Here is a 12200-nt window from a genome sequence, read left to right as displayed (position 1 = left end):
AACTAACTATTATATGAGAAAAGAAGAAAAGAGCATTTTCTTTCTTGGTTGTGGGGTAGAAGCACAACAAAGTGGGAGCTTCCCACCAAACATGATGCTACACATACGTTGCAATTTCATAATTAGTCTTACGTAAGCTCGTTCTTATGGTAGGACCAACGATTAATAAATTTAAACTAACCTGTGTCATATATAATTTTAATTGTCATAAAATGAGTCGATGCAACGTTTTGTTGAGAGGTAAAAACATTTTTAACCTGATTAAAGACTTTGAAAATGGAGATCACCAAACTTTCAATTTTAAACTAATGGATTTTAGTATCATTGACAATTGCGCTCTCTCAACTGTGAAAAAATGCCTGTAGGGAACCACAGGAAAAATGAGCTACTGAGGATCCAAAACATCAACCATTAACTTGTCGGTTTTGCCATAGGTCCACTACTATTGGAATGAAAAGATGAAGACTAATGATATTTTGACACCCCATACGCTCCCCGACCTGGTAGTTACAGAACCATAAATCTTTTTCATGTGTATCTTGAGGCAAATGATCTATGGTTCTCTGATGGGGGTAAAGGGCGGCGTCTGAAAAAAAACAGAAAAAAAGAGAGCATCATATTATCACGACTCAAAGAGGAAACATAAACTGTGGGTCATAAACAATTGCTTTCAACCTGCTGATACCATGAATGATTGGCCCATCCCTTATGAACCTTTTCACCAAAAATCAGCTTGAAATTAATTTCTAGCTATTGGATCCGAATATTTTTCATCAAGGGCTTGAAACATTAATGCTTTTACCCAGGATTTTGGTTAGACAAGGACGAATGCACAGATCCAATGGTTAGAAATCATAAATCAAGCTGATCTGTTTTGTAAAGGTTGGCCAAGGGAAGAGCTAAAAACTCGTAGAGTCAATCGGCAGAACAATATTTTTGATTAACAATCATAGGGAACAGGTATGGTGTGGAGCACTGAGGATGAGAACATATGTGTTTTATTAGTTTTATTGTCATGGACTTGGCCTCAAAACACATACCATGTACTGTTTTTTTATTATTATGGACAAACCATCTCATGCATTTTACATGCATGCATGGTTTTCAGGACTTGGGACAACCGAAGAAATCTTTAGAAAACGACAGCTACATTGTGAACAAACCTGAAAAAGAAGCACGGCCATGTGAAGAACAATTAGTGTTTCACCTTAGCTTCCTTTTCAGCCTCTGGAAATTGGGTCTCATTGGTTGGCTTAAGGTCGTGCCCTGGTCTGTTGCATGGTTGGGTGTAAATGGAGCCAGGGGTTTCTTCTTGGGCATACATGCATCTGTCCCACTGCTTAAGATAACAGGTAAAGAACCCTTGGTTTTCTGCTGTCTTGGGGCCTCCAGTCTCTCAAGAATCCTTGAGGTTTTCTCGCCCAGCTGCTTATTACCATCTGGTGGCGATAAAACCATCTTTATCTTGGGTATGGAAATACAAGTAGGAGAATAGATCTTACAATCTTCAGTAACAATGAGATGTTTCCACTCCTCAGTGACACAAGTATTCTTATCTTCTTTGGTTGCCTGGGTCAGATGCGGGGTGGAAGTGTGCTTTTCTTCTTCTAAATCATTCTTTGTTGATGCTAGCAATGCAGTCATTTCTAAGGGCTCTGGTCTGGGTGACTTTGATTCAGAATTCATCTCCTTACGTTTTGATGGTACTGACCTGGAGAATCAATGTTTGAGAAGATTATATATGCTTAATATTGATGATTAAAACAAACACGCATGGTTACTTGGAACACAATTGAATTCACTAGATTTATCCAAGTTGATTAGATGAATCACACTTGAAGTACTCTTTGTGTATCCACTTGTTCTTTTGAAAGTCTCAGGTACGTGAGTACATCAAAGAGATTTTTTTTTCCTCTCAAACAAAATTCTAATTTTGGGCACAGCAGATGCCTGAGCAGTACCAAATGTTTGATGCTCAAGAACTCCACTTAAATCAGAAATTGGCTAGGCAATAGTTACATTCAAGCAGGCCGAGTTATTAAGCAGTTCGATAGTTACATACGGTCATTGACTTGACCAATCTTATGAAAAGTCTAGAGGTTGGACCCAGAGCCATGGTAAACCAAATTCATGAATCCACATTCCAAGTCAAACAGCGACTCTCAGCCTTTCCTGGTCACCTCATATTATAGAGTACCCAAAATCCTGTAAACAAATCTACATGTTGCACCAGTCTACTTTCAGTTGATGAAAATTCACCATTGACTAGCATATAGTCATAACTGGTAGAATGGGAATCTTTCCTAAGGTGGTTGAGAAATCCCTGTAAATTCCTCTACAATCATTTTCGATCGACTAGGAGGTTTATTACAAGTGAGATAAGTATAGTTGTTTGCATCAAAGTGGTGTTTCTCTAGAAACCCATAAATTTGGGAGTGCTTCTGGAACTCCTTGGTACCAAGAAGAGTTAAGGAGAATCTTTCTCGATTATATTAGCAGGAATCCCAATTCACATGAATGCAATTGTCAGCAAAGACCCCAAAGGCTTTTTTATAAAAAAAACTACAGTAGATCTACTAAAGAGGGCTGAAGTTGAGTGGAGACGTTTACCCAAATTGTAAGCTCTCCTTTACAAGCAAGTTAAGCTTGGGATGGAAACTTCTCTCATGCAAAAGAGGGTTGTAGTCTCTTAATTCCATCTGTAAAGAAAGCCATCGAAAAGCTTCTCTAGTATTGGCCCATGAAATAGCATAGGAAATAGCTCATTGGGATGGCATAAGCTCAATTATATTCCATCCAAGTTTAGGTGAACTCAATTGATTGTTTTGGAGAATAGATTATCAATCACCCAGATGCAACTAATTCACATATTAATGGCATACCAATGAGTCACCAAAGTTACCGTCATAAAATCACATTTGGTAGCTTGCAGACTAGAATGATGGCTGTCATCTCTTCTTGAGTGCTCGTCTAAGAACCACTCAATATGATGGTGGATCTCTGTTGTTCCATCCAATAGTAACACCCTCATCTAGTCGGCGAGATAACCACTCTTTTGCTTTATTAGGCTGTAAAATCCATAAAGGTCACTCGCATTGTGTAATTAATTAATGCTTTCAGTTACCCTTCATTTTCTCCAGCATAAATGTGTTTGTGAATTATTGTCTCATTTATATCAAAAGCAAATCTAGAAAGGAGTAAAAAGATAAAAACACCATAACCTATTTTTTTCCATGGAGCGTGGTTGTAATCCTACCCTTGATGAAGATATTTGAATGGAATTCTCTGTCTCCTTAGGTACTGCATTGTCAATCGATCCAATGGCATCAGGAATGGGTAAGATTTCCTCTGATCTGGCAAGCCCTGCAGTTCAAAATGTTAGAATCATGGTCTTAACCACGGCAGCTTCTAAAATGCATATTAGTTCCCCAATTTCTTGTTGTACAACCAAAAAAATTAAAACAAAACTTGCAAGTTGGTGCTAATTAAGAAAGTTAGGGTTAAAGGCAACTAGTGAAATATGTTTTAGTATAACAAAAAGTGTAATCCCTCTAGAATTTAAATTGGGTGATGGTTAATTAGTAGTGCCTAACTGAAGTTTATATAGTGAAATCCAACCTCTTAACATAGCACAGAGCCCCAATTTTTACCAAATTAAAAGCGTGCATTTTGTTAAAATTCAAGGCAAATAGTGATTAGAATATGTGAACACTGATCCAAGATATGAACTACACACACACACACACATAGTTACAGGAGTGGGGAACATTCTGTCTTACAAACAACAAGAGACTGATGTAAAGAAAATAATTCACACCATTCAATAAGTGGGGGTTAGGGATTTACCCTAAGAAGCATTGGTCCTTTATCTGAAGGTTGAAGGATGTAAAAGCAGTGGAAAGTTGCCTCTCTCATGGTTTCCAAGTTTCAGTTTGAAGAGCATACCAACCCCTGATTGAGAGAATATAAAGTTTGACAAATCCCTTGAAAAACTGCCATGAACATTGAAGAGGCGTACACTAATGAAACAGTAGAATTCCAAGTTAGATTCAAAAAACACAAATGTTTGACAAAAACAAAGAATTACAACCGAAGCCAGGAAATCATGGAATTAAAGACGTAAAAAAGTTGATATTAACGGTGCAAATCAGGATCTCAAAACTATGGAGCCATTGGACAAGAATTGAACCATAACTTAAACAAATAGACGTATGAAAGAAAATTCACAACCTATCCACATCGAGGCCTTCTCATGACAAGCCGATGGAATAACAATAAAGGAATTCCCAATTATTACACCTGCATATATTCACCAAAAGAGAGATTTAATGGGACAGTTTTATTCGACAAAGTTATTTCTCTAAGAAGACTTGAAGAGATCAAATCATTAATCTGAACCGTCCGAGAGCACTGCGAATATTTTTCCTTTATTGGCATAAAGGAAAAAAATTAACTAAAATGGCTGAACCAATCAGTAGACCAATTCCAAAAGTAGATCTCCAAGATTCCTACTGATTGTAGGATCCAGATCAATGAGCATACAACATACTAACGGGAGAGATCCAAAACAGTAGAATTAAAATACAGTATGATGACCCCCCTTTGGCCTTCCAAACTAAAGATGCTTACCCACATAACATCACCCAAAAAAGATATTTTTTTTAATATTTAATAGGATAGTTTTATTAGGTGAACTATCCATTGAGGTACACCTTCACTGAGAGAACCGAAGTTGGTTCACTCGATAACATTGAAACTGATGGGTGCAGAAACTTGTTGAAACTTTGGACAACTCTGGAAATAAGGTAAAAACAGGATTGTTTGTTCTCCAACTCTCACTGCATTGTCAAACAAATTGCTAGTCCCCCAGTGATGAGTGTCTCCAAACACTCAATTATACGCACATTTTCTGGATATTTATTTTGATTTTTGTACCTATTTCTCTATATTAAGATAATAATCATGATAAGCCTCAAACCACCACGTTGCATGTTAATTAGGCTTAATTATATATAAATAAATTCATTTACCAGATAAATCTAATTACGTGTGTTTCTTGTGCAGAAAATCAACAATTTGGAATCAAAATCTCAAGGCAAAAGCATTTGGGCCCACTTTGCAATACCCTAATCCTTAACTCATATTCTCCTCTTTTGTCTTTTTGTACAAAGAAAAGTGGAGGCTACTTTTAGACTCTTCTACACACATTTTTCTCTATAAATAGAGCCTTCATTTCTAGAGAAAGGGTCCTATCTTGGTTCTCTTATCCAAGACTCCTTTAATCTAAGGCTCTTTGTCTATTCTCTTATTTTTTGTATTTTCATTTTCTAGTTATTTTCTTTTGGTTAACTAGTTTTGTAAGAAGTAGAAGAAGAAGAAGTTGTAATTTTCTCCATGAAATGAAGAAAAGTTCTTTCATCTCTTGTCTTCCCTCTCTTGCAATGACATTAGGCTAAGTTCCCCTCCATTGGAGAGTGGAAAAGCCTAGAGCAAGTTCTTGTGTTATTTCTAATTTTATGCCTTTCTTTTATTTAAAATGCTTATGAATTCTCTATAAGTTTCTTGCACATTTTATTCTTAATATAGATACTTTATGCTTAGATTAGATCAAGATAAAGTATGCTTAAATTAGATAATTTGTAGTAAGAAGTTCTTAAGAAATTCTACTTTGTTTTTGTTCCTTTATTTCATTTTAATTGCAAAACTTTCCGATCTAAGGAGCTAACACCAAGCCCTTATGATTGAGTTATAAAAAGGCTAGAGACTAGAAATTGCTCATTAACATGTTTTAGGTAGATCCACCTCCAATGGTGTTTTAATTCATAAGTTTACTTGCTTTTAATTTCATTTACTTTAGTTTATTTTCTAGTAATTTTACATCTTCTTATAAGTTCAAAAATACAAAGAAAAACAGTTTTAATTCCTTTTAGTTAATTTGAATTTTATCTTCTTAGCTTAGCTCTATTCCTCCTTTCTCTTGGGTTCGATCCCCTACTTGCCCCACAAGTAAGGTAAAACTAAGATTATTATTAACTCCGGTGAGGAGAACAACGATAGTCTCATCAGAATTTTGGCGCTGCTGCCGGGGAAAGGTAAAGGTAGCAGTGGTAAGTTTTGATTTAAAATTTATTTTTTTTTTCATTTTTTATTTTCTTTTTTTCTTTTGGTTTCTTTCTATAAGTTCAAGTGTTCTTGAGATTTTAAGAGAGAAGAAAAAAGAAAAAAAAACATTGAAAAAAAAAAAAAAAGTCATTTTCGTTTTCTTTTTCACCCTTGACAGCAGAACTTAAACTGACTGTAACTTTCTACTCCGATCTCTGATTATCTATTAGTATATATCGATTTGGGGTAGAACGAAATTTTCTATAAAATGTGACGAAGTAAGCAAGATAGTGGTAAGTCAGATTCTGTTTTGGAGTCCATTTACTATCATTTCTGCTAACATTTCTGTTTTGCTTCTTGTAGGTGAACATTTTTTTTTCTTTTTTCTTCTTTTCTTTCAATTTCCTTTAATCTTTAGTTAGGTTTATTTTTCTGTTTTAGAAACTCTTGTATAGGATTTCTTGTAATTTTTATTAATTATCCAAGAAGGCTTGGATTGTAATAGACTAAGGAAGGACGACGGGTGGACAATACCGTCACGGCTCCTTAGGTTCGCACACCAAAATTGGAGTTGGTGGCCTAAGTCGACTCAAACCGTCTTCACCCCGTCTAGCACGGGAGGTAATCCTGAAACACCCACGCCTCTCTTTACTAGTGGGTTACTCCTTGCCTTTGTATGTTATTTTTCCAATTTGCACACATTTGGAATAGTTAATTAAGTAGTAAAGAGCACCCCTCTCCTAGGGATGGCATGATAAGATAAGGATTGGAAGTCATTACCAATTCCTTGCTCTAATTAGGATAATCAATTCACTAGTCATCCAATCAAATTAATTAAAATCAATTAGACTTGACTATAGGGCCCACGAGCTCAATAGGAGAAATTTCACTTCAAGTTGTGCCAATTGCGCTTCTTGGTCATTTTTGTATCTAGTAAAATCTTGCCCTTTGAGGGGATAGACTCAGTCTATTCAAAAAAGGAAGGTATTTAAGCGTGCTCTTGCTTATGCATTATGCGCCTCCTCCGATCTGGAGATCCGAATGATTCAAACTTGATTTCATAGAACCGAGTTGGAAGGCTAGTTGCGCTATTTCTACCCAGTTAGGAGCTGTCTAGCTTTAAGCAACCTATCTAGGTCCAGTCTTTTCTTTTCGTGATTGTTTGATCGACTGTGTGATTTGTATGCTTGGTAGACGTTCACAAAATAACGTGTTAGAACCATTTGATCCTGAGATCGAACGTACCATCAGTAGGATACGCAAAACACCATCAGTAGTTATGATGGGTGATCGAGAGCGAACTCTCAATGAGCTCTTCGCTCCAGCTTCCGCATCTCCTCTCACATGCATTGTTTTACCATTGAACAATGCACCTCAGTTTGAAATTAGGGCTGCCACCATCAATATGCTCCCTAAGTTCCACGGTTTAGAGCGTGAACAACCTTACACCCATCTTAATCGATTCTTGACTATATGTCAAACTTTTAGAAATCAGAATCTAGATGAGGAGAGTATCAAGCTTATTCTGTTCCCGTTATCCTTGGAAGACCACGCAGCTGCGTGGTTGAACTCCCTAACACCTAATTCCATATCTACCTGGGATGTTCTATCCAAGAAATTTATAGTCAAATTCTATCCCGTGGCCAAAACTGAGAAAATGAAGGACTCTATTAGAAATTTTAGAGCCCGTCCTGATGATGAATTTTCCCAAACTTGGGAAAGATTCAATGATTTATTGGTCAAATGCCCACACCATGGCATTGACAAAGCACAGTTGGTGCAAAGTTTTTATAGAGGATTAACAATGAATCAACGTACCTTAGTTGAGTCAATGCATAAGGGTCAGTTCATGAACCAGACTCCCAACCAAGCGTATGATTTCCTCGTAGAGTTAGCTGAGAGTGCTCAAAATTGGAGCATTAACCAAGAAGAATTTGATAGAGACGATCCGGTTAGGAAGACAGGCATGTATGAGATGAAGGCAGACCCTGATCTCAAAAATGTCATGTGTAGTCTAGTGAGTGGGATGAATAATCTCACGAAGAAGTTAGATGCCTTTACCATCTCAGCATCCAAACCTCACCTAGACCCTCGTACAATTTCGCAAGTGACTGTCGAACCGAGTTCTTTGTGTGTCATATGCGACGGCAACGACCATTTGGTCGAGTGTTGTCCCACCTTGCCTCAAATCAAAGTTGAACAAGCAAATGCGATTAATGACTATAGTACTTTTAGGAAGCCAACTCCAAACTCTTTTAGCCAAACGTATCACCCAGATAATAGGTTCCATCCTAATTTCTCATACAGACAGAATGAACCTATTCAATCTAGTGGTCCGTCAAGTTACAATAGGAGTTTTCCTAGGCAATCTGGTTCTTCCACAAACCAAGCTATTGTTCCTCAAGTCCCTTATCAACCCCAACAATCTACCGATTGCAGAGCCATCATACCAAATCCCATGACCAATTACCAGCAGTCTGCCCAACAACAGTCGTCTTTAGAATCTATGATTGTCGAGTTGATGAGGCAGCAACAGCAGTTCATCCAAACTCAACAGCAAACCCATCAAAATCAAACTCAGATTAACCAGGTCACTGCGCAATCCATAGCTAAGATGGAAGTTCAGTTGGGGCAGTTAGCTATTTCCTTGAGTGGGAGAGAGAAAGGTCAATTTCCTAGTCAGACTATCCCTAACCCTAGAAGTCAACCTTTGATTCCAAATGGATCAAAAGGTCAATACGAAGTAGGAAGCCATTCTGGAGCTCCACAAGACTCAGTCCAGGCTATCCACACCTTGCGTTCGGGAAAGAAGGTGGACAACAAGGTCCAACCTATTGACACGGGAGAAAAGGCCTTAGAAAAGGACAAAGTTCAAAAAGAAGCCATAGTGTCTCCAACAGAGAAGAAGAAAGATTTGAAAAATCCTCCTATCATTTTGCCAATTCCAAAAGCTTCATTTCCCCATCGCCTTAGAGATTCTAAAAAAGGTAAGCAGTTTGAGGGTGTCTTAGAAGTCTTCCAAAATGTGCATATCAATATCCCATTCCTAGATGACATTAAGCAGATACCTTCTTATGCGAAATTCTTAAAGGATTTGACCACAGCTAAAAGGAAAACACCATTTCCTCGGGAAGCTATTATGGCAGCCCAAGCTTCGTCACTCATCCAACAAACGATTACACCAAAATTTAAGGATCCTGGATGTCTGACAATTTCTATTCGTATTGGAAATCAAGTGGTCGAAAAATGTCTCTTAGACTTAGGGGCCAGTGTGAACCTTTTACCATATTCGGTTTATAAACAATTAGGTTTGGGGGTTTTGAAACCCACAGATATCACGTTGAGTCTAGCTGATAGGTCCATAAAAATTCCAAAGGGTATAGTTGAGGACGTGATAGTTAAAGTCAAAGATTCTATTTTCCTGTTAACTTTGTTGTCTTAGACACAGAGCCAGTCATCAATTCGAACAGTCATATTCCTATCATCTTAGGACGTCCATTCTTAGCCACGTCTGACGCAGTCATTCGTTGTAGAAACGGAATTATGACTTTAGCATTTGGGGATATGAAAGTGAAACTGAACGTCCACCACATTTCCAAGGAATTGATGTAGATGATGGTATGGAGGAAGTGAACATGATAGATACGTTAGTCAATCAAACGTATCAAGAATTAGGGTACTCTGATCCCCTAACGAAATGTTTGGCTCACTTTGGCCTTGACTTGGATGTAGAAGAGTCTATAAGCGAAGTCAATGCTTTGCTTGAATCCGTTCCACTCTTAGATTCTGTGCGGTGGCACGCAAAAGCTGAAAGTCTTCCTGTGCGCACATCCAATCTTGTTCATTCTCATGTCGAGCCTCCAAAATTGGAACTCAAGTCTCTTCCAGAGACCTTGAGATATGCATTTCTTGGCAAGAATCAAACCTTGCCTGTGATCATTTCCTCTCACCTCAATGAAGTCCAAGAGGGAAAGTTGTTAGGAGTATTAAGGGAACATCAAGAAGCTATGGGTTGGAGCATAGCTGACATCAAGGGAATCAGTCCATCTGTGGTGATGCACCACATTCGTTTAGAGGATTTTGCTAAACCTTCCTTAGAACCTCAGAGACGACTAAATCCTGTCATGAAAGACGTGGTTCGGATGGAAGTGATGAAATTGCTAGATGTGGGTATTATCTATCCTATCTCTGACAGTCGTTGGGTGAGTCCTATACAAGTAGTTCCTAAGAAGTCTGGTATCACTGTGGTAGTGAACCAAGACAATGAATTAATCCCCACTCGAGTCCAAAATGGATGGAGAGTGTGTATTGACTATAGGAAACTCAACTCGATGACTCCTAAGGATCATTTCCCCTTACCTTTCATTGATCAAATGTTAGAGCGTCTGGCAGGACATTCTTACTATTGCTTCTTAGATGGTTATTTCGGGTACAATCAGATACCCGTTGCTCCAATCGATCAAGAGAAAACAACTTTCACCTGCCCTTTCGGAACTTTCGCGTATCGTCGCATGCCTTTTGGATTGTGCAATGCACCCGCTACTTTTCAACGGTGCATGATGAGTATATTTTCCGATATGCTAGAAAAATATCTCGAAGTATTCATGGACGATTTTTCAGTTTTTGGATCAAGTTTTGAGGAATGTCTTCATCACTTGACTTTGGTCCTTGTACGTTGCAAAGAGGTCAATTTAGTCCTCAATTGGGAAAAATGCCATTTCATGGTAACATCGGGGATTGTGCTAGGGCACATTGTTCTACTAAGGGGATTGAGGTAGATAAGGCAAAGGTAGGTCTAATTGAAAAATTACCACCTCTTAGAACGGTCAAAGAAATTAGGTCATTCCTAGGCCATGCGGGTTTTTATCGTAGATTCATTAAAGATTTCAGGAAAATCTCGAAGCCTTTATGTGAGCTATTGGGAAAGGATGTTCCTTTCGACTTTTCAGAGTCAGTCATCTCTCTGCATTCAACAAGCTCAAATCCGAGTTAACCTCGGCACCCATTATTCAACCTCCAAACTGGAGCATTCCATTCGAAGTTATGTGCGACGCTTCAGATTATGCAATAGGCGCTATTTTGGGTCAGCGAATTGAAAAACAACCTCATGTTATCCAATATGCTAGTAAAACCCTAAACGATGCTCAGCTTAATTACTCTACAACAGGGAAGGAAATGCTAGCAGTGGTCTATGCCATTGAAAAATTCCGCCCCTACCTCATAGGATCTAAAGTCATGATCTCACAGACCACGCAGCATTAAAGTACCTTCTATCAAAGAAAGATGCTAAAGCAAGGTTAATCCGTTGGATTCTACTTCTACAAGAGTTTGATCTCGAGATCGAGATAAAAAAGGGGTAGAAAATGTCGTAGCTGATCACTTGTCTAGGATAGTTAACAAGTCATCCGAGGAATCCTTACCCATCTCTGAATCCTTTCCCGATGAGCAACTTATGCAAATCTCTCAAGCCAATGTTCCATGGTATGCGGACATTGTCAACTACCTAGTTACAGGTCAATTCCCAGTCGAAATGACTAGTCAAGAGAAACTCCGTCTTCTGTCAAAAACAAAATGGTATTTCTGGGATGAGCCATACTTATTTAAGTATTGTCCTGATCAAATCATTAGACGTTGTATTCCAACCTGTGAGCAAGTCAGTATCCTAGAGTTTTGCCATAATCATGCCTGCGGAGGGCACTTCAGTGGTAAAAAGACCGCCATGAAAATCCTACAATGCGGTTTTTTCTGGCCTAGTATTTTTCGTGATGCCCACGAGTTTAGCAAATCTTGTGATAGATGTCAAAGATTAGGAAAAATCTCTAAGAGAAATGAAATGCCTCAAAATCCTATACTGATCATCGAAATTTTTGACGTGTGGGGTATAGACTTCATGGGACCTTTTCCTATCTCCCAGGGTTATCAATACATCCTAGTTGCCGTTGACTATGTGTCAAAATGGGTCGAAGCTGTGGCATGTAGAACTAACGATCACAAGGTTGTGATAAAATTCATCAAGAAAACGATTTTTTCAAGATTTGGTACTCCGCGAGCTATCATAAGTGATGGTGGCTCGCATTTTTGCAACAAGATCTTTGCTG

General features: G+C 38.3%; 1 protein-coding gene across 1 annotated transcript; it reads right to left on the bottom strand.

The window, feature by feature from the left end:
* Positions 1–757: 757 nt before the first annotated feature.
* Positions 758–4573, bottom strand: LOC147381502 (uncharacterized). The gene is made up of 4 exons (XM_086430323.1): positions 4231–4573; positions 3847–4019; positions 3257–3363; positions 758–1711 (listed from the first exon to the last, which is right to left on the bottom strand). The coding sequence occupies exons 2-4, from the start codon at positions 3913–3915 to the stop codon at positions 1204–1206; spliced, it is 684 nt and encodes a 227-aa protein (XP_086286449.1). The 5' UTR covers positions 3916–4019; positions 4231–4573; the 3' UTR covers positions 758–1203.
* Between the last annotated feature and the right edge of the window lie 7627 nt (positions 4574–12200).

This window comes from Akebia trifoliata, unplaced genomic scaffold, assembly GCF_017979445.1.
Source record: "Akebia trifoliata isolate Shusen 1 unplaced genomic scaffold, ASM1797944v1 Contig00386, whole genome shotgun sequence".
NCBI classification, from domain to species: Eukaryota; Viridiplantae; Streptophyta; class Magnoliopsida; order Ranunculales; family Lardizabalaceae; genus Akebia; species Akebia trifoliata.
Note: the sequence above shows the minus strand (reverse complement) of the source record. Positions and strands in the feature narration are given on the sequence as shown.